The sequence below is a fragment of the Gordionus sp. m RMFG-2023 genome, chromosome 3, assembly GCF_954871325.1.
Source record: "Gordionus sp. m RMFG-2023 chromosome 3, tfGorSpeb1-WG-v2, whole genome shotgun sequence".
Lineage (NCBI taxonomy): Eukaryota > Metazoa > Nematomorpha > Gordioida > Chordodea > Parachordodidae > Gordionus > Gordionus sp. m RMFG-2023.
Window position 1 is genome coordinate 24,827,159 of NC_088777.1, and position 24,162 is coordinate 24,851,320.

A 24,162-nucleotide genomic window follows, 5' to 3' on the forward strand; every position below is an offset into this window, starting at 1 on the left:
GATTTTTTAAGAAAAAGTCTAATATTTTATAATCAACTGTTTTTGCTTTTTCACATTTCAATTTTTTTAACACACCATTATTATAGTTTATTAATTTGAATATTATTGTTTATATTTTAATATAATAGATTAGCATAAGCATGGATATTATTATTTTATCATCATCATCTGATTCTGAAAATTAAAAATCAGATGAATTAACATTACCATGGCCCAAATATAATAAATATTTTACAGTAACATTTTATATTGAAGGAACTAATTTAATGCTTACCAGATGTAAAATGGGCCTAAAAAATGTTATATCAGTTTCAAAATCTTCAATTACAATTTAAAATGACATTTGATTATAATATTAATTATTTTATTTTATATAATATAACTAATTAAAATAATTAAATTAAGAAAAAATGCATTGTCTATTTGACCCCAACAATAACGATAATTATTTTAAAATTAAAAAAATAAGTGGCTTAAGATATTTTCAACTATTGATAGGCGCAGTATTAAATGAGATTAATAAAAGGTATTAAACCTTTCACTATCAGATTAATTACATATATTTTATTTTTTTTTAAAATTTGAACATATATATGAAGATCAATATGTTATTTCTGCAATTATACATACTGTATTCAAGCTTCAAGGGCCATTGATAAAACTTCCACAGAAGGAACAAAAAATAAAATTATAGCTTTGAAAAAATTCATTGAAAACCATAGAAATGAAAATGCAAGAACTGTTAATTTTGAGATATCCTTTTTTTACGTAAAGGATGGATTGGAGGAGGATAACTTATCTCGATTTTTTGAAGCACGTTTTTTTTCATCATACATATGTAGTAATTTTTAAAGGGATCATAACTATCCGGAATTTAAAGGGATCCCTTTAAAATTTCAATTTTTCGAAGGATAAAGAACTATACGACATTATCACGTTTGAACCATGATATAGAAGAATCTTAAGCGTTTTCCGCGCGTTTCGTTTCGTTTTTTAATTTTATTGTTCATTAATTTTCAATGTTATTTTTTTTGGCCTTATGAAATAAGATATGTCTAATATAGGGTATCAATCGATAGCTAATCAAAAGATCTATTCAACTGGTGGTCAATCCCTCCCACATAATGGGCGGGTCTAGGTCTTGGGGGGTCAGAAATATTTTTATCAACACAAAATATCGATATGGGTAACAAATGAAAGCGAATTTTAATATGGTTTGACTGAAAGTCTTCATTCTTTGTCTTGGGGGAGAGGGGGAGGGGTTAATTGAAAGAAGGGGGGGGGGTGTAAAAAATAATTTTTTTGATATGGGTATCAAATAAAAGCTAATTTTAATATGGTTTGACTGAAATTATTCATTTTTTGTCTTGATGGGTATGACTGTCAGGCCCTCAACATATTAACAAAATGTCTAGATGGATAGAATTTACAGAAATAAAAGAGAATGAAGATAAAACAATTTTTTAAATTTTTTTCGGTTCCAATCCTAACTTGAAATATATAATTTGCAATGTTTTATATTTAACGCGTTATTCCATAGCTATTTTTTTAGTATCGATAGCTTTAGCATGCTACATTTTTTTTAAAAAGAGCTTGTTACTAAATAAATAGCAAAAATAATTATAATAATTTTATAATTAATACTAAAATCATAATTTTTTATTTTATTTATTTAAATTTACATTTAAAAATATGCATTGTAAATATATTTTTCAAAAAAATTTTTTTTTTAAATGTCGACAGTAGATATTGATAATTTGCAATCTTGTTAACGCTCCTTTTTAAAAGTAGCGACTCCCGCTCCCGCTCCTACCTTCTCAAAAGGAGCGAACTCCCGCTCCCGCTACTACATATTATAAGGAGCGCTCCCGCTCCAACTAATGGAGTGCCGCTCCATAACCGCTCCTTTGATTTTCATTTTTTTAGAAGGTACACGAAACAAAATCATATTTTTTTATCAAAACGTTTTATTTATATTATATGATATATCAAAATATTTATAATCTTTTATTAGCTTTTAAAAGTAATAAATTTTCTAAATTAGAATCTAACAAACACCCACGCTTCTCCCCTAAGACCTGTTTTGCGATACTAAATAGGCGCTCCACAGGAGCACTAGAGGGAAGCGGGGTATTGTATTTAATATAAATATTTTTTAATTCATGGAATTGTTCAAAAATAGTAATTTTGCTATCATTATTTAAAAAATATCTATCCAATATATTATTTTCATGGTAATCGATTTCATGGAATCCAAAGAAATCTTCCAAATCATTACAAGGTTCCCGTGAACTAGTTGTAGCTATTTTTCCGTCGGGTATTTGTTTCCTTAAAATATTAATTAATCTGGCTTTTAGTTCCATATTTTTTGGATCTTTTATCCATTCCCAATTCAATTTAAATGCAGGATGGACAATCGCTGCAATTATATTATCATCATTATAAATATTTGGAAATCTGTAATAAGGTTATTTAAATAGATATAATTTATGTTTTATTATAAACCTTTTATTAATACCGCTGATGAGAGACTTTACAAGAGGTTGGCAAAACTCTTAAGCTGATAATTCATTTAATTTTGAAATGAGTTTAAAAATGGTAGGACTTAGGAAACCCATGTCCATATGAAGATCCCCTTCAAGGATTTTCAGAGCTTTTTTCATAGGTTCCATAACCTATTATTTATATCACTAAGATAACGATTATATTAATATTTACTTGACTATACTCTTTAATAAATTTACGTTCTTGGGAGTTAAAACGTATAAGCCCATGGTTATCACACAACTCATCAAGGTCCTTTTGTTTTTCATCTAACATTTTCTCTAGCAAAACCATAGACTCATAATACGAATTCCACCTAGTGGAATTTGGGCATATTAGATACCTACCCAACTTTCTGATAATTTCGTCCGCCATATTTGTAGACATATTTTGTTTATTCCACAAAGATTGACACTTTTGGAATAAACTTTGAGATACTATTTGAAAGCTTCTATACCCTAAAGCTTTCTCTGCATCAACTGTTGGCACCAAATTAAGATTGTGACAAGCACATCTTGAATGTTGAGGGAGATAATCAAAACTTTCTTCCCTATTATTTAGGATATCATCAATATCCACAAATTGGAAATCATCATCAATCTCAGAACTTTTATCTTCAAACATTCTAAAAAATAAAAGGAAAGTTATAATTTTAAAATAAATATTTGAGATTACCTGAATACCTTCACAAAGTTCCTACCATTATCAGTAATGGTTTTTATCACTTTATTCTGAATTTTAAAGCTTTTATGTATATCAATTATCATCTTAGCCAAAACATCAAAAGTATGCTTGCCTTGAACACGTCTTAGGGCTAAAGTTGCTGATTTTCTTTGCAATGATTTTGTGTCAATCCAATGAGCAGTTACACCCAAAAAAGACCTTTATAAGTTAAATTAATCAAGCACATTTAAAAATATAGGCACTACCTTCTAAATCCACTCCAGCAATCAGCTGTGGTACACACATAAGATACTCCAGAAAGCATTTCTATAATATCATCCATCATTTTATCATAACGCAAACCTATCTTTGCTATTAGTGTTTGGCGGCACATTACCTTTGCTGAAGGGGAAAACGTTTTTATCATTTTGGCAAAGCTAGGATTATCTACAGTTGATAAAGGAACTAGTGTCTCAATGACATAATCAATGATTGCATTATCTCCTTCAGTTTTTGTAGGTTCATATGTTTTTTGACTAAAATTTAATATTGACTGTTTTTTCTCAGAAGAGGAAGACTTTATATTTTGGCTAATATCTTTTTTATTATAACTATTGATATGATTTTCAATTTTTGAATATTGATTATCATGTACTCTCTAAATATAAATTTATAAATTAAATTAAAATTTATTTTATAAAAATCAACTTTATTATTTTTAACTGATAATCTAAAACATCAAATTATTAAGGTAGATTTTTTAATAAGAAATTGACAAATATTTAATGAGCAGTATAAATATCTTTTTAGGTACTTAATTTTTTTTTTATTATTTTGTTTTACTTATTTTATTAATATAAAATAAAAATAAATAATTATTTTCCAAGTTTATTGATCAAAATAAAATAAAAAAATCAAATTAAATATAAATTTTACCATAATAAAATGTATATTTTTAATTTGGATGTTACAATTCAATTTAAAAAAATACTTTAAATTTAGAAAAAAAATGTATAAAAAGGAGGTTGAACAAGTAATGAGAAAATTAAAATAAATATAAAAATATAAAAAAGCATCATATCTGACAACCCAAGCTCAACTAATGTAATGAATTGCCCAAAAATAATTAAAACCATTTTAAAAAAATTTATTATAAAATAAAGAAATATTGATTTTACCTTAAGGTGTTTTTTTAAATTAAAGCTGCTGATTTTAGAGAAAGAAATCATTTTGTTGTTAATGCACAATAGGCATTTCGCCTTTAAGTTGACTTTATCATATGTATCATCTATAAGCTTGAAATATTTTTTGTATGGTGGAAATGGAAATTCGGTTTCTTTTTCTATAATCTCTAAATCCATAATATCTAAAACTATTTTTTATTATATATCTATAAAATGAATATTAATATGACTTACAAGATTTTTCAAAAAATTTTCAATATAAAAAGGAAAAACTGATGTTTAATGTTTCAAATGATTAGATGAAAAATCAATATAAAACTCGGCTCAACATTTAATAATGAATAAATTTAAATAAAATAAAATTTTATTTTCATTAAATTTTAATTAACAAATATTATTAATATTTAAAAAATAATATAATTTATATATTAAATTTAAAGGAGCGGAGGAAGGAGCTACTCCCGCTCCTCATTTTTAAAGGGGCGCTCCAGCTTTTTTTGAAAAAATGTAGCACCGCTCCTTAACAAGACTGATAATTTGGTACAGATAAAATAAAAAGATTATGATTTTAGAATTAATTATAAAATTATTATATTAATTTTTGCTATTAATTTAGTAATGAGCTACCGCTATCTCTCTTTTTAAAAAAATATAGCACGCTAAAGCTATCGATACTAAAAAAAATAGCTATGGAATAACGCGCTAAATATAGAACACTGCAAATTATATATTTCAAGTTCAGAATTGGAACCGAAAAAAGATTTAAAAAAATTGTTTTATCTTCATTCTCTTTTATTTCTGTAAATTCTATCCAACTATACATTTTGTTAATATGTTGAGGGCTTGACAGTCATACCCATCAAGACAAAAAATGAATAATTTTAATCTAAAGATATTTAAATTAGCTTTTATTTGATACCCATATCGATATTTTGTGGTGATAAAAATATTCCTGACTCCCCAAGATCTAGACCCGCCCTCTATGAGTGATTATTATTATTACAATAAAAAAATATTTTTATTACCTTTATTTGATACACATATCAAAAAAAATTATTTTTACACCCCCCAAGACCAAGTCTACCCATCAAGACCAAGAATGAAAACTTTCAGTCAAACCATATTAAAATTAGCTTTTATTTGATACCCATATCAAAACAATTTATCCCCCACCCTTACCCCCCCAGACCAAGTCATACCCATCCAGACCAAGAATGAAGACTTTCAGTCAAACGATATTAAAATTAGCATTTATTTGATACCCTTATTTTTTACACCCCCCCCCCCTACCAGACCAACCCTTATTAAAATTAGCTTTTATTTGTTACCCATATCGATATTTTGTGTTGATAAAAATATTTCTGACCCCCCAATACCTAGACCCGCCCATTATGTCGGAGAAATTGACCACCAGTTGAATTGATCTTTTGATTAGCTATCGATTGATACCCTATATTAGACATATCCTATTTCATAAGGATAAAAAAAACAACATTGAAAATTAATGAATAACAATAAAATTAAAAAACGAAACGCGCGGAAAACGCTTTTTAAAATAAGATTCTTCTATATCATGGTTCAAACGTGATAATGCCGTATAGTTCTTTATCCTTTAAAAAATTGAAATTTTAAAGGGATTCCTTTAAATCCCGTGAAGATCCCGGATAGTTATGATCCCTTTAAAAATTACGACATATGTATGATGAAAAAAAACGTAAAGAATTGTTTAAAAAATGGACCTAAATTTATATATTATTTTTAAAAATACAAAAGAATTATCAAAAATGAGAAGAAAAAAAATTGAGAAAAAATATAGTAAGAAAAATAAATTGAGAAAAGATACAAATAAAGTAAAGAAATCGCAAAAAGTTAGAAATAAAATAAGAAGGAATGACAAAAATAAATAAAAATTTAAGAAAAATTGAAAAATTAATTTATATATATTTTTTTTATATAAAAAAATGCCGTTTTGATTTAAAACAAAATATAAATATTTATTTTATAATATAAATATGCCATAAATTAAAAATGGTAAAAGTTTTTAAAAGAATAAATTTGGAAAATTATAAATGAAAACCTAAATAATTCATGAAAACATAAAAAATATGAGATATAATAAATCAAAATTCTTCCACTTCTAATTATAATATAATATACCATCTAACAATTCAATAGTGCTGTGAACTTTTCTGAAAAAAATTGAACGGGTTCAACGTTCATTTGCAAAAATCGAACACGTTCAAAAGGAACGCATTAACGTTCGTTCAAAACTTTACGAATGAATTTTTTTTTAAATTAAATTTAAGATAAATAAATACCATATATTTTTTAACACAAAATTTTAGCCAATGTTTATAATTAATAGTTTGTCAATAAATTTTTTTATAAAATATATAAAATGCAAGGTTGGTATGTCGAAATTCGGTCAATTGGCGACCTGCCAAATACTCTAAAATATTATTGGTGAATAAATATTTTGATATAATTAACTAGTATGCATTAAAAGCTTGTTTATCAATCTTATTAGGTTACAATTTATTTAAAAATATATTGGTATCATGAAGTAATCGAAAATAAAAGAATTCTTTTTATTACTAAAATAAATAAATATAATAATTTAGTTAAATCATGATTTATTTTTTAATAAATTTAATTTTTATTCAATATTTAACCGAGTATAAATTATATTAATTATCATTTATTTTACTTCCACTTGTTACATAAGAATTTAATTAATTTCTTTTTAGTTGTTCTGGTCAGATTTACAAAATAATTTTTTCAATATTATATTATATTTTACATAATATTAAGCAATCGATAATTATAAAATATTAAGATTGATTAACTTTACAATAATCAAAATCTTTTATAGTTAAATTTTGATATATTAGAAATTATGGTCAATCCATAGAATCAAGTTTAGATACATTTTCAAGAAGTACGCGATGGTATATCTGTTAAAGCGGTGTGCATGTTTTGGAGATGTCCTATATTACCCACTTTGATAGAATGGTCAAACATTTATTAAGCAGCTGTACTATGTGTCCTGTCATAATTAAGGAAAAATTTTATTAAAATTCCAAAATATCAACCTCTACAAAATATTATACAAATATAATTTGTAATACTTCTAGCTCTAAAGAAGAATTGGGTGAAATTAATGAGAAAGACTATCAAATTGACAATATTTTTTCTTTTGACTCAAGAAAATTTGATTTCATTTTCTCTGATCAATCTACAAGCAAGGCGATTAAATGTAAATCTCAATCTTGTATAACCGGTTTCATAAGAATGAATCCTAAACAAAAAAATGAGCTCGATCAATTGTTTACAAAGGCCGTATATGCGAAAAATTTACCTTTCCACATCACTGAAAATCCCTACATCCAAGAATTCTTTAAAAATATATGTCCTATTTACACTTTATCCAGGCGAAGGCAGCTGACTGGATATCTTCGAGACAAAGCATCAGGAGATATGGAGGCGAGAGTTGCAGATATAATAGATAAAGCTCCTCACTTTTCAACTGTATCAGATGGATGGAGCAACATCAGAAACGTGAGTATTATTAATTTTATGGTGATGACGCCTGTTCCAGTATTCTACAAATTTTTAAATATGTGGAAAATCGCCACGGCAGATTATATTGCCCAGAAATTTAAAAATATAATTCATGAATTGAATCCGGTAAAAGTATATTCTTTAGTTGCTGATAATGGGTTAATGATGCTTACTACCAAGTGAATGTATGGAAATATTCTAAATACCAACATAATGTGCTAAATACCGACCAAAATTTATTAAAATGTAATAAGACTTATTATTTAATATATTAATATAGAATCACGTGGTCGAGTCCGGCCTCCTATATATCATACCCCCAAGGATGGAACCACCAAGTTAGAATAAGAAAAAAAACATAATTATTATCGGGATTCGAACCCGTGACCATGGGATGAGTAAACGAAGCTCTAACCGACTAGGCCATAGAGGCTTTCCAAAAATTACGATTTTTCAAATATATATTATAAATATATTTGGTAGTGCCTATCCAAATGAAAATAAACAAAATTCAAATTTGATAGATGGTACCTTAAGGTACCAAGCATCATTAACCCTGATAATGCCGCTAATATGAAAGCAGCCTTGAGAATTCTAAAATCTAATATTATGGTTGTGCTGCGCATACATTGCAGTTATTCTTTCACGATTTTGAACGACAATTTTTCAAGAATGAACATACCAGCTGCAGTATTTTCCCCTAATAAGAATCAACATGGTATACCATCTTCATTAAGTACAATTAGCCAAACAAGATGGGCATTGCCAATAAAATGTATGAAGCTAATACATGTAAGAAAGCTCTGAAAGAATCAATTGTTGAATAAGCTTTATGTGATATTTGTCCCATTGTAATTGCTATTAATATATTAAATGAAGAAATATTTTGGACGAAAAATTTAAATTTTTTAGCTATACTCCAATCTTTAGCTACCTCATTGTTGAAAGTGCAAGGGGATTAATGTACATTGGCCCACGTAAAAAACGAGATGCTTAATTTGGAAAAAAAACTCATAATACAATCATGCCATGATTCTATATTAAGCTAAATACTTGTGCTCACAATGCTGCATATTTATTGGACCCCCAATATCAAGGGGAGCATCTTACTGGTAATTAATTTTGAAGCATGTGACATAATACAAGAATTAGGTATTTTACAAGTTGATGATAATCAAAATATTTTAAGTGATATAATAAATTTCAGAAGTAAAAGCAGCATATTTAATAGCCAAAATATGGGGAAAGTGGTAGCTTCCATAAGAAACATCAGATTTCGGCCTCAAGTTGATGGAATGCACTTTGCCCACCATACCCATTAAGAGAAGTATTTAATATTTTACTAACATTCCCTAGTGCAACTTCTTCCTCTGAAAGAAATTTGTCAGTTTGGGGCAATATCCATACGAAAAACAGAAATCGATTGAAGACTTCTACAACAGAAAAATTGGTAAGAGTATATTATAACATTGATTAAAAATATTAAAGAAAATAATAATATTGAATATGAATAGGAACAAAACTCTGCCACGGAGGGCGAAACATTAACTATGGAATGAATTAAAAAAATATTATGAAATTTAATATACATAGATTCATTTTATGATTATATATACAAAATAAAGTTAATATTGACTTAAAAAGCATTTATTTGAATTTGACCGGTCAAATGCACAACCCTGATAAAATGTATAAATTTTATATTATAATAAAATGAATTTATTTATAAAATAATCAAAATAACAATATTTAAAAAAATTTCTAACCCTAACCTCATTATTATTATAGCATACAACAACATCACCAATAAAAATATTAAATTGACAATTAAAAACACTAAATATCATATAGTCGCTCAATTCAAAAATAATAATACATGTATTTCATAATGTAAATTCTCAACCCGACCCCTTCGATTTTTTTAAAATTTATATGTTGATAGTATATACACTAACTATAAATATGTAAAAAAAATTTCAAATCGGCTTACTTCATGAGACATGGCCATCTTTAGAAGCACAAAAATTCCAAAATACACTATTTAATTTTAACATCTCAAAAAGTAATTAAGCTAAAGGCATCATTTATTATTAAATAGCTCTAATATGATACAAAATATTTTTTATTGAAAATAAGTCTATTACCAAAATCGGAAATCGCTATAAAAAAAAATAGCTCTTTTTTTTCTTTCAAATTTTTTTACAGATAGACATTATACTTCCTAATATTTGTAAATCTTAGATTGGAACTAGTACTGGGCTAATAGTTATAACTCTTTAAATATAAGTAGTATGGTTTAATGTTTTTTAAAAAGTGGGAACTATGTGTATAATAGTATTAAAACTAAAATTCTAAAAAATCAGATTATTTTGCGTTTTTTAATATTTAAAAAATGCAAAATAACATTTACCAAATTGTATTTATTATTTTAAATCCTTAATTTGGAAGCATTATAAGGAATAAATAATAACATTTTGTAAAGAGTAATAAAGTAACAACTATGGTAATAAAAATTAAGCTCAATAATCCTTTCACCCCACATAAAAATCGATTAAAACAAAAAAAACTTTATATAAACCTATATAACCATTAAAATAACTTTAATATCAAGGCAGAATGACATTTTTTTGCAAATGCAAAACTTCTTGCGAAAGATTAATGGAAATTACTAATAGGTTAGTGGCTATACCAAGTCTGTAACGTCCTTATTAAAATCATTTACTAACACCTATGGAATATATAATTATGTGAGAATTAATATCCCGGGGATTTATTATATATTTGTCAACAAGGTTGAATATTTAAGAATGGAAACCAATCTCGAAAATAGATTTTTAAAGGCCAAATGAATTTCCGGGACACAAAGTGTTGTTAATCGACAAAATTAAGTCGACTAACAGACGACTAACTAATAGTTTTAGTCGAAAAATTCGACTAAAAACTTTACCGACTAAATTAGTCGATATCGACTAATTTTTGACTAATTTAGTCGACTAAAAACGACTAATTTAGTCGACTAAAAACGACTAATTAGTCGACTAAAATCTAATTAGTCGACTAAAACGACTAATTTAATCGACTAATCAAAAGATAAAAAAATAGAAGTAAAGTGAAAATTTGTCATTAAAATAACTATATGAGTCATATATAAGTTATTTATAATATTTTTTGAATTTCTTTTTCTTTGAAGGAACAGGTTAAAATTATAAATTGTAAACAAAATTTCAGTGAAAATTGTATAATTGTTATTTTTGAACTTTTTTAAAATTATTTTAAAGCAAGGTATAAATACATATTGTAAACATGTTAAATCAAAATTTCAGTGAAGATGCACCATAGAAAAGTGACAATTGTCATAATCGTCATTTTAAAAGTTTTTGAATTTTTTTAACGCAAGTGGGTATAAATATAGATTGTAAACATGTTAAAATAAAATTTAGGCGAAGATGTACCATAGGAAAGTGATAATTGTCAAAATCGTCATTTTTAAGTTTTTTTGAAATTTTTTGAAGCAAATTGGTAAAAATATATATTGTAAACATGTTAAATTAAAATTTCAGTGAAGATGTACCATAGAAAAGTGACAATTGTCATAATCGTCATTTTTAAGTTTTTTTGAAATTTTTTGAAGCAAATTGGTAAAAATATATATTGTAAACATGTTAAATTAAAATTTCAGTGAAGATGCACCATAGAAAAGTGACAATTGTCATAATCGTCAAGTTAATGGGTAAAAATATAAATTGTAAACATGTTATATTGAAATTTCAGTGAAGATGTACCATAGATAAGTGACAATTGTCATAATTGTTATTATTGAACTTTTTTTAAAACAAATAGGTAAAAATATATATAGTATATATATGTTAAATAAAATTTTCATACAATTGAAAAGTGACAATTGTAATAATCATTATTTTTTTTAACTTTTTTGAAGTAACAGAGTAAAATAAATTGTAAACATGTTAATTTAAAATTTAAATGAGGATGTGCCATATGACAATTAATATAATCGTTAATTTTAAGATCTTTAGAATAATTGCTGAAACGAGCTGGGTTTTAGCCTACGCCCTTCCATCAAATTTTAAAAGTGCTAACGGACCGATTTAAAAATTTAAACTCTTATTAGTTATTTAAAATTTATTAGGTAAACATTAAAAAAATATATGCTTCATTTTTAATATTTTTTATACTAAAGTACCGATTACTGTTTTGGAGTTTGACTCAATATGCGCGATGCTGCTATCATGTTTTTAGCATTATCATGAGTAACCGCCATAACTTTATCATGAATTTTGAAAGATTCGAGAGAAGCTTGGATAGATTCTGATATTTCTGCCCCCGTATGTGGGTGAGGTAATTCAATGAAATCAAATATGAGATTCACAAATTTCCAATCATTATAAATATAATGTATTATTGATAAATATGAGAAGGAATTTGTTCCTGTCCATAAGTCAGTTGTCAGGCTGATTTTACTATTTACCTGTTTAAGGTCTTTAATAATTTTATTTTTAGATTTATGAAATAAATCTTTTACATAGCATGCAGCAGTTTGTCTGCACCAAATCTTCTCATTTTTAAATATAAATGAGAAAATATCTCGGAAAAACGGCGATTCTATTTTATTAAATGAGATGTTATTTTTTATTATATATATTATAATCAATTTGTTTAATTGCGTGTTTTCGTGAGGAAGTAATTTCCTTATCCCTACTAAAGAATTTATTTTTTTATTATTATTTTCTATTCTTAGATAAGAATGAAATATAGAAATATGTCTTTTTAAATTTGCTAAAAATATATATTATAATTGTATATTAAATTTTAAAAATACGTACTTGTGGCTGTATTTAAACTATAATGTGCATTACAGTATATACACTTCCGACGAGATTTCGTCTGAGTCATTTTGAATATATTCGAAATATTTAACTTACTTGATGTAGATATATCAGAAATCTGTGATAAGTTACTTATACTAGCATCTTGGCTAGTTATAGGCTCTATCTATATATTATTTATATAAAAAATATATTTTATCTTTTAAAATTGATTCATTATTATTATACAAAATGGTAGTGTTGTTAAACAGCTCATTTTAAACCAATTTTTAAACAGGACTAACTCAATATTTTATCCAGAAAGCCTCGAAATTTTATAGATGTTTAACCCATAATTGTTTTAAATGAGATTTAGTTTTAAAAAATGTATTGTTGGAATTTTTGATTTGTTTAATGCGTAATAATTATAGAAAATAAAGTGTACAAATGCTGTGTTAAATTATTTTGGAGTCAATGAAATAAATTTTATAGAGAGCTCAAAACGCCATAGTAAAATACAATTGTGGGAGAGATTGATATTAATATAGAAATATATAAATGTGGGAGTGAAAATGTATAAGTGTTGAAATTCAGTAGTGCCGAAAGTTAATGTTCGAAGGGGAAAGAGATGTCAATTTATATGAATGTATAATTTTTTACAGAGAGGAACAATTCTGTTTGTGACCAATGTGTGAAGAGATAATAAATTTTGCATTAAAAAACGACGAGGGATGTAATAAGAGTGAAATTATTAGTTTCGAGATTAGAAATGAGTTGTACTTTGTGGGGTATAAAATATTGAACAAATATTTGGAGATTTCATGGAATAGTGCGGTGATAAATAAAGAGAACGGCGTAATGGTCCTCTAAAGTGAATTAATTTGTGTAGGAGCCAAAGTTTTAACGAGAGCGATAATTTATAATTTAGGAGTTCAAAAATAATGTAGCGACGAAAGCGTAGAATAATATCGCGAAATAAGAAAGCGTTTGAATATTAATAAAAAGGGAAGTAGCAAGCGCTAGAAAAACTAAAAAAATATTTTTTAATAAAGCTTTGGAGGAGGAGAAATTGGATTTTTTTTGAAATATACATTGGATATAGCTTAAAAAAAAGGAGTGAGGTGAATACTAATGGGTTGAAAACAAATCAGAGGCGAAGGAGAAAATAATAAAAAATGAGTTGGTTCTAAAGGGAAGAATATATTCACGAGTTTAAGATTGGATATAATTATGCGAAGAGAATATTTCTTTATAAAAAAAGGGAGCTTCTTAAAAAGGGTCATGTTATGTAAAGAATATTTAGGATAAAGGAGATGCTAAAATAATTTTTTTTAAAAGATGAGATATTCAATATTTTTTTTACTTTTTATTTTGAAATTGAAGAAATAAATATTAAAGTGGTTGTTTAAATAAATTATGGTAAAGAAATAAAAATAATTTGGAACGTATTTTTAGTAATAAAAAAATATAACAGCGTGCTGGATAATTTTTTAAAAAAAATAAAATAGTAATAAAAATTCAAGGTTAAATAATTTATTGGTTTAAAAAAATAGGAGGAATTGAAAAAATGATGTTTTAATTTATAATATAGAGAAGTTTTTTTAACTGAGATAAATATCTAGTGTGTAGATTTTCGAAATAAAAAATTTTAGAAGTTGATTTAAAAATTTGTGGTGTAAAAAAAATAGTATGGTTATTGGGGTGTATTTGTGCCCATTAAAAGTGATGAAGGTTTGGATGTGAAATATTGATGTGAAGAAATATTGCAAGGAAAACTATGTTTAATAGAGAAGGGTAAAGAAAGAGATTTGAGAATTTTAGGGGAGTAATCGGGGGAATTTTTAGGGGAAGAATCGGGGGAATTTTTAGGGGAGAAATCGGGGGGGGGGGGATCTTAGGAGGGATATTGGGGAGAATTTTAGGAGGAAAATCGGGGAGAATTTTAGTAGGGGAGTATTATTTTTATTGTAGCTTATATGGCCTATTTTTAGGCAAATTATGATCATTATATTATTTTAGTTTTATCCTTTTTTATTTTTTTTGTTACTCAATAAAAATTTGGAGTTGAAAATTTATTAGTTTTAGAGTTGTGTTGGTAAATTGTGTGAGTTGTAAAAGAATGTTGTTACTGGTGATGTTCATTATATAATTTGAAAATTTACTAGCCTAAAATTTAGAGTTAGCCTTTTTTTTAAATCAGCTCAAATCGGGTGGTTAAACAACATTACTAAAACGGTAATATTTTGAGAATATTATCTATAATTTTGAGCTTATAAAAGAAATAACAGTAATATTTATAAAAATAATACTAATAAAAATTAGTTACATTGCTGGGTTTCATAATTTTGTAACCAAATTTTTTTTAAAAAATTAAAATACTTTCTAGCCTGTGTACCCGGAGATTTAGGGTCGAGCCTAAAATATTCTATTTTCCGATATTTTTTTCGGTTTAATTATCTTTATATAAATAAATTATATATTTTTTCAAATAATTGATTATAATTATTATATCCTAATTTTTATGTTAAATATATGCTTTCAGTAAATAATGCGTTTATGAATGATGTATAAAGTAACTTATTATGTAACTAGTTTTTGAAATATAACTAACTAATTACATTTGTAAAAATTTAATTAGTAACTATAAATAATTATATTTTTACCCATGTAACTAATAACTGTAACTAGTTATTAATCAAAGTAACTTATAAACAACACTACAAAAAAAATTATATTAAATTATATATTTTTAAAATTTTAAACTATCGAAATATTTTACATCTGAATATGTGTCAAACTCGCGAATATTGATTTCTTCATTGCTTATGATTTCATGTCTATTTTCTTCTACATTGTAATAACAACTCTAATGGGTATACTAATATAAATTATATATATAATAAAAATATTACATCATTCTCCTCCTGTTGAGAACTAATTATAAGACTATTCTTCTCTACCTCCAAGTATCTAGATAAGGTATTTTTATTTTATAATTTATTTGGTTCCTTAATTTATTTATAAAAAAATTATTTTAGTTCTTGAGAATTTGAATTTGAAAAAGACATTATAGAATTTAGCAAAATATTTTTGAAAAAAATATACAAAAAAAAATTTTAAATATAATGGGAGAGAGAGAGTCGGGGGAGATATTGGTTATTTAATAATATTAAATTAATATTAAAAATACACAAAAAATTAATGGTGCCAGATAGGCCCTAAAATTATTTAAAATAAGAAATAAAATCTCAAAATGTGATGAATTATTAAATTTAGGTAAACAAATAAACAAAACAACTTATAAAAATATAAGAAAATTTCAGAATATACTATTTTTTAAATTAAATTTTATTTTTTTTAAAAAAAATATTACATTGCAATCTAGATTTTAAAAACATAATTAAAAAGTAATCATTTTTGTAAAATTAAGGCATGGTATGGTTATTTATTAAATTAAGTCATAGATATCAATTTTAACGTGGAACCAGATACCGAATAAAGAACAAAAAATGAATTAGCAGTTGTAATCATCAGATAAATCAGATGATCGATCATAATCTCTATCTAGTTTTGATTTTGAAATTCAATATCAATATTGAAAAATATATTTTTGTATAATTTATTTTCTAAGTTTTCAAAGATGTTTTATTTATTTTAAACATTTATAAATTTTAAAGAAATCAATTGATAATTAAAAAATATTTATCAGATTGATTCCTTAAATAAATTGTAATTTACACCCTTCTTTTGTGATATAATCTTGACGTGGAATGTTATCTATTACAAAAATTTCATTTATAATTGAATTTTCTTTGCTTTTGGGAAAAAGGGTAAAATTAAATTTTTATCCACGTCAATGTTAGTTACATGCAAAAAAATCCATAAAGTATTTTTAATCTAATTACCTTCTCTCAACAATAATATCCAAAACAGTAATCGGTACTTTAGTATAAAAAATGTTAAAAATGAAGCATATATTTTTTTAATGTTTACCTAATAAATTTTAAATAACTAATAAGAGTTTAAATTTTTAAATCGGTCCGTTAGCACTTTTAAAATTTGATGGAAGGGCGTAGGCTAAAACCCAGCTCGTTTCAGCAATTATTCTAAAGATCTTAAAATTAACGATTATATTAATTGTCATATGGCACATCCTCATTTAAATTTTAAATTAACATGTTTACAATTTATTTTACTCTGTTACTTCAAAAAAGTTAAAAAAAATAATGATTATTACAATTGTCACTTTTCAATTGTATGAAAATTTTATTTAATATATATACTATATATATTTTTACCTATTTGTTTTAAAAAAAGTTCAATAATAACAATTATGACAATTGTCACTTATCTATGGTACATCTTCACTGAAATTTTAATTTAACATGTTTACAATATATATTTTTACCAATTTGCTTCAAAAAATTTCAAAAACTTAAAATACGTTTACAATTTACCCATGCATCCGAATTATGACAATTGTCACTTTCCTATGGTACATCTTCACTGAAATTTTGATTTAACATGTTTACTATATATATTTATACCTTGCTTTAAAATAATTTTAAAAAAGTTCAAAAATAACAATTATGACTATTCACTTTTCACTAAAATTTTGTTTACAATTTAAAAATAACTTATATATGACTCATATAGTTATTTTAGTGACAAATTCTCACTTTACTTCTTTTTGTTTATCTTCTCTGATTAGTCGACTAAATTAGTCGTTTTAGTCTACTAATTATTCGTTTTTAGTCGACTAATCTAGTCGCTAAAGTTTTTAGTCGATTTCCTCGACTATGACTATTAGTCTTAGTCGGAAGAAATCAACTAATTAACAACACTACAAAAGTATCGCATTTATCTCAGTGGTAGGAAAAATGAAATTCAAACTTTATTCTAATTCATTTGATTATTTAATATATGATATTATTTAATTAACATGTTTATTATAATATTAATTTCCCATTGGTTTTATGTAATATAAATAATTAGCTAAATAAAGTTAAAAATATTTTTACAATTTTTTAATTGCAAAAAGAAAATAGCTAAAATTATCTGTTAAATATGACACAATGTTTACTAGTGGTCTGCATATGGTATAATTTTTCTAACTTGGCCCGAACGGTTTATAAAAAAATATATCCGGCAGATCCCAAGCCAATTTTTTTTTATTTCTCCCGAAAAGCCAGACTCAAAATACAAATTATTTGTCCCCGGCCACAATTTATTATATAGAAATTATTTTTTACAATAAAGTTTTACATTATACACTGAACAAAATTAAGTTTATGATCATTCTACAAACAAATAAAAAAATATTAGCTACTTATTTGTCGCAAAATTTTTAAAATATATTCATTTCATTTAAAATTTGAGTCTTATCCTGTCCAGCATCGAGGAGAATAATGGACGGTTAGATAATTGCATTCTGAAAAGGAGTTTCAACGCAGCTTGCAATAATAGACCCATCCCAATCCTTCTGCATATTCGTTTCTGGAAGTGGGTGATTAGCGATAATTCGTGATTTCCACTCGATAATTGCACCATCATAGGAAGGGGCAGGTTTTATCAAATGGGAATTACCATATTTTTTGTTAATAGGCACTGGATATGAAGGTTAGGCATGATTAGAAAGAGATCCTTAAAAATAATAGCGAAATTTCAAATAATCACACCAAAAAAAATAAATTATATTAACTATCTTATATCTATTAATAATTAATGATTTTTACTTTATGTATCTCTTATAATAATCACATAAATAATTTAATAAGCATATAAAATACTACGCTCTAAAATAAATTATTAACAGGATACTTAAAATAATAAATATGACAGTGAAGTATATCTTTAATTATAACTTGAAGATTTTGAAATATTATAATTTTTGGACACATTTTACATTTGGTAAAGATAGAATTAGTTTATTGATTATATGATGTATATATTTATTATATTAGGGCTATGGTAATGGGTCATTTCAAGATAAATCAACCACCATTCGGCCGACCGTCTTCGATTTTTTTTAAAATTTGGTAAGCAATTAAAGGATAATATAACTAAAATAATATCCTAAAGTGTAGCCTCCTATCATTTATATTTTTGAAGATATTAGGGTTCAAAGTGGCAAAAATGACGTATTTTTACCAATATCCGTCTTCATTCACTTAAATATATCTTAAAAACTACATAAGTTTAAATAACAAATTTAATATCAAAATTACGTACAAAGATTGTACTTTTCGATAAAATATTTTTTATCGATTTTGAGAACGAAACTGGCCGCGTCCCAGGTCGAATTTTTTTTATAAATATAGAAGAGTATATTAATGTCTCTTAAATTTATTATTTTCAAAAAATTGTTTTAATTAAATATTAAATAAAATGGCCCTAAATTGTTAAAAAAAAAAATTTTTATCTAAAAGTACAATCTTTGTACATAATTTTGATATTGAATTTGTTATCTACACTTATGTAGTTTTTATATGTTTAGTTGGATGAAGGTACATAATGTTAAAAATGCGTCATTTTTGCCACTTTAAACCCTAATATCTCCAAAAATGTACGTGTTAGGAGACTAATCTTCTACCTTTGATACTATAAAATTCAATGAAAATATTGATCTAACAAAAAAAGTATATAAAGATAAATTAGGAGAATATCAAATTATTTTAAATAATTTACAATATTTACGACAAAGGATTGTTCTCATATAATATCTAAGTATATGTGGTAATAATTGTATAAAATATATTTATTTAAAATGGAAACCTTCTATTTTCAAGATGGCGCCCGAATGAATGATGTTTTAATTATATTATCTAATCCAATTGAGCGTTGAGCAGTCTGTTAATATAAGTCTATGGATATAATCATTATGCATATTTTATTATTAAATTAATTACAAGGTAAATATAAAGTCAAATATTAAATCTATATGATTATCTAATTTATTCCAAATTTTAAAATAAAATTTGCTATAGCTAGCGGAAAAGTATGTTTATATGTAGAACACGAATTCAATATTATACTGACTCTTAATCTAAATTCGGAAGACCCATTAGTTTATGAAAATCTTATAAATACTAATTACATAATTATTCAAGACTTATGCGCCAATTGGCGCCTGCTTCGGTTAGATATTTTAATAATGCAAAACAAGGGAAGCGATTTTCATATCAAAGATAAACAATCTATTAAATCTGCAGACATAATTACAAACGACGCTATTATAAATGATGCTCAAATTAAATTTTTACAAAATTATTTGCAAATAAAGTTAATTACAAAATCGACCAAGGAAAAATTATCACCTTTATGGCAATTATATGATTTTTTACATTCCTTTTGCCAAGGATTAATACTAGAATCTATATATTCACAAGTGAAATTATAGTATTTAATTTTTTTTTAGATATAGGAGAACCCCGATTTAACGTTTTCCTGCTTTTATCGTTTTGTGTTTTATAAAAAAATTAATTATATTTCACCTTGTTTATTATTCTCCCGAGAAACGTGAAATCGGGATTTTACTATACACCCGATTTAATAGGTATCTAGTACCAATTTTATAATATTACATTTTTTTTAAAAATAGCTTACAAAATTATTCTTCCAAAAATTTGACGGAATAAACTTAAAAATCTTGAAGTATAAACCAAATTGTGAGTTATGTTTTTCATATTGGAATCACGATGTCAATACTATTTTCGGTCAAGAATTACACAGTGCTAGAAAATACGGCCAAATTTCCAAAGAAACTACGAAATCATTGAGTCAATATTCAGAGAGATTTATGAAGTTTTATAAGATAAAGATTTCTAAGAGTCAAACCGACCTATATGAAACTTTTAACTTCATCGAAAAAAACTCATTAAAAATATCGCATTATCCTGAAGCTCTGATTAATTTAGTCGCAAAAAGTTTAGAAGAAAGGATCAAAGCTGGAAAAAGAAATATTAATTTTAATAACCCAGGTTTAAATCATTTTGTTTAAATTACATATATTTTAATGGAATCCCGGAACCCCCCCCCCTCCCAGAAAAAACTAACGGAAAAAAATCTTTTTAAATATCAATTTCAACTTAAGATCGAATACATCGTGCCTAATTTTTCAAGCCCGGCCCGGCCCGAAATTTTTATAGAAAAGTTTAGCCGGCCCGGCCCGCACCCGAAATTTTTTTAAAAAAATTTACCGACCCATCCCGACCCGAATTTATTTAAATATAGAAATTAATCTTTATAATTACTCAAAATAAAAGACATGTTATTTGTCGTTTAGTTTCAATAAATAAAATCAAATATTTTTATTTTACATAAAATATTCAATATAAAATTGATAAATTTAGATATATTTAAAAATATTTCCAAGGTCCGACCCGACCCGGCCCGATTTTTTTTAGATATTAGGCCCGGCCCGCACCCGATACTTTAAATAGAATTAGGGGGTACGGGCCGGGTCTAACTTTGCAGATCTCTAAAAGACATACTGTTTTGATTATTATGAATACACTCTTTTTATAAGTTAAAAAAAGTCAAAATAATAAATATTCTAGTATTTTATAATATTAATAATTTTCAATAATGCTTTGATTATTTTTGCAAGCAAAATATTTTTATATGGATGAGTTTTAATCAGGGATCCAAACCAGAACGAATATCGGTAGGTTCGGATAAAAATAACCGTTTAAGGTTCAGGTTCAGTTCGCAAAAATAAAAATATCGGTTCGTCGAACATCTAAAACGGTTCGAACGCTTGTATTCAACCCTACATTCGAATTATGTATAGGGAAGAATTTTTTTTATTTCATAATTGAAATGAAAAACACATACATAAAACCTTCACTTTTATTAATTTCACATTATTAAATAATATTAAATTTATAAATATAGCAAATAAATATCAATGATTAATTTTAATATGAACAATTACTTAAATTTTTTTTATTATGCGGCACAATTATTATATTTCCAAATCGTCTTACTCAATTTACATTAAGGAGATAATATAAATTTAATTGTTGAAAAACATCTTTCCACACTAACTTGGTTAGCCGGCACTGCCTGTATAATATCAGATTTGATTTGTCATTTATAATACGATATGCAAATAATTTAAATATTGGATTTAATTTTTCTCTAGGTATTATAATTTATAAGCTTAAAATATTGTAAAATGGCAATATATTAAAGTTTATAAAAATTATGAGACTCAAACCGTTTCAGAGGCATTTTAGCTTCGGTTCAGGTTCGGCTAGAAATTTTTTACCGGTTTAGGTTCGATAAAAAATATAAGTTTTTATCGGTTTAATGGTTCAGGTTCGGTTTGGATCCCTCGTTTTAATTTAAACGTCAATAAGTTACATTAAATCATCACAACACTGTATATATTCGCTAGTGTTGCGTAATTGGCTAATTTTAGTCGACTACAAAACGGCTTAGCCAAGATTTTAGCTGAAAAAATCGGCTAAGCCTAATTAAGTTTAGCCAAGATTTTAGGTGAAAAAATCGGCTAAGCCTAATTAAGTTTAGCCAATATTTTAGGTGAAAAAATCGGCTAAGCCTAATTAAGTTTAGCCTAAAAATCAGCTAGATTTAATTAGGCTTAAGCGAAATATTTAGCCGATTACGCAACACTAATATTCGCATAAAATAAATATATTTTTTACATTGTAATTAAAATCGTTTGTTTTTTTTATAAAATTTTATCTATGTTTCCATTCTTTTATATTTGAAAAAGATCGTTGTTTTTTTATAAAATTACAGTGAAATGATTGTTAATATAATATACTTATTTACAATAAAAGGGGGTAAACACAATAAGATTTTATTGAAATTAAATATGGATAAGCAATTAATTAACAAGATTAATCGTTTATGATATAAAGAAATTATCTTGTTTTTTTGATCTTCTTTGAGAATGCTAAAGTAAGATTTTTGATTAAATTTATCATTTTTTGTAAAAAGTCTTTTTAATATTTGAAAATATATTCGAATTTCTTAAATATAATCTATTTTATAACCATTTATTTCGAAAAAATATGGTAATACTATAATTTATATAAAATAATTGATACATAAAAAATATAATTATAATTTATCAAAATATTCCATTGTTCCACGAATTTGATGATGGTACCTTTTTAGAAATTAAAAGAGTTATAATTATTAATACAAATCAATTTTCTACGAATTTGATGATGGTACCTTTTTAGAAATTAAAATAGTTATTATAATTATTAATACAAATCAATTAAAAATAGTGCTGTAAGTGTTACTACAAAAAAGAAACGCGTTACCGTTACTCGTTACGTCTGAAAAAAGAAACGCGATACCGTTACTCGTTACCTTTTTAGAAAAACTATTCAAAAGAGTAACGGGTTACTCGTTATTTAAAAAAATAAATATTACATACTAAAAAATATTTATTTTTTTACTACTATATATAATATAAATAAAACTATACAAAAAGAATATATAATAAGATAAGATTTTTTAAAATATGATCAATTTTTTTTTTTATCAAATTAGATTTTTAAAATTTTGATCAGACACAAGAGCGCTTAGTGCTCAACACACCTTCAATTGGCGCAGAGGATGGGAGAATTGTATTATTAAATAAATAAAAATTTTAATTCGGGGAATTTATTAAAAATATTTAAAGAATTTACTTAATTTTAAAAAAAAGCTATAATAGATCATCTTCACAAGGATCTTCATTTATTTTCTAATCAAAAAAATTTATCTTTATCAGAAAATATGGTATGTTTGTTGTATAAAGAAATTACGTCTGCTCTTTCTTTATCACTTTTCTCAAACTGGAAAAAGTTCTAGCATTCTTCCTTTGTTGACCTCTAATTTTATCCAGGGCTTATCCAATTTAAATGCTGGTGAATTATTGCTGATAGTATATATTCAACTTTATAGATGTGTTTGAATCTATTGAAAATAAAAGATAATCAAAATATAAATTGTAAACAATATTTGAACTGTATACCTTTTATCTATGCTTTCAAGGATTGAATTAATAAGTGGCTTACAAAACTTGAATTATTTAAAGCCATTTTTTTAAAGTTTTAATATTATAATAGTTATCGTGGGAGTGAGTTATCCCAAATACATTTTTTCTTCGCTCTCAAAATTGAAGCCGTAGCAATCGGTTCCATAACCTATAAAATCATATATATACATATCATATTTCTTAATTAACACTAACCACACAATATTCATCCATGAAAGACTTATCGTTATCTGAAAATCTCTGTAATTAAGATTTATTACAAGATTCTTCATATTTTTGGCACTCTTTAATAAGACTATCTATTAATTTCACGGAGTGATAAAAAGAGTTCCATCTTGTTATAACCGGTTTAATCAGATATCGT

General features: G+C 25.5%; 1 protein-coding gene across 11 annotated transcripts in view; it reads left to right on the forward strand.

Moving 5' to 3' along the window:
• Window positions 1-24,162, forward strand: part of LOC135925664 (uncharacterized) — an 85,316-nt gene that overhangs the window by 12,943 nt on the left and 48,211 nt on the right. For 7 of the 11 annotated variants that reach the window (XR_010571704.1, XM_065461083.1, XM_065461088.1 and 4 more), the window contains exons 6-7: window positions 19,762-20,162; window positions 20,376-20,754. Coding sequence is in view for 10 of the 11 variants with exons in the window: in XM_065461083.1 (XP_065317155.1) it covers window positions 19,762-20,162; window positions 20,376-20,754 (780 nt within the window). In the remaining variant the exon portion in view is untranslated. Of the gene's footprint in view, window positions 1-18,154; window positions 18,341-18,738; window positions 18,814-19,761; window positions 20,163-20,375; window positions 20,755-24,162 lie in introns of all 11 variants that reach the window. The other 4 variants (XM_065461091.1, XM_065461089.1, XM_065461090.1 and 1 more) reach the window with 4 other exon arrangements.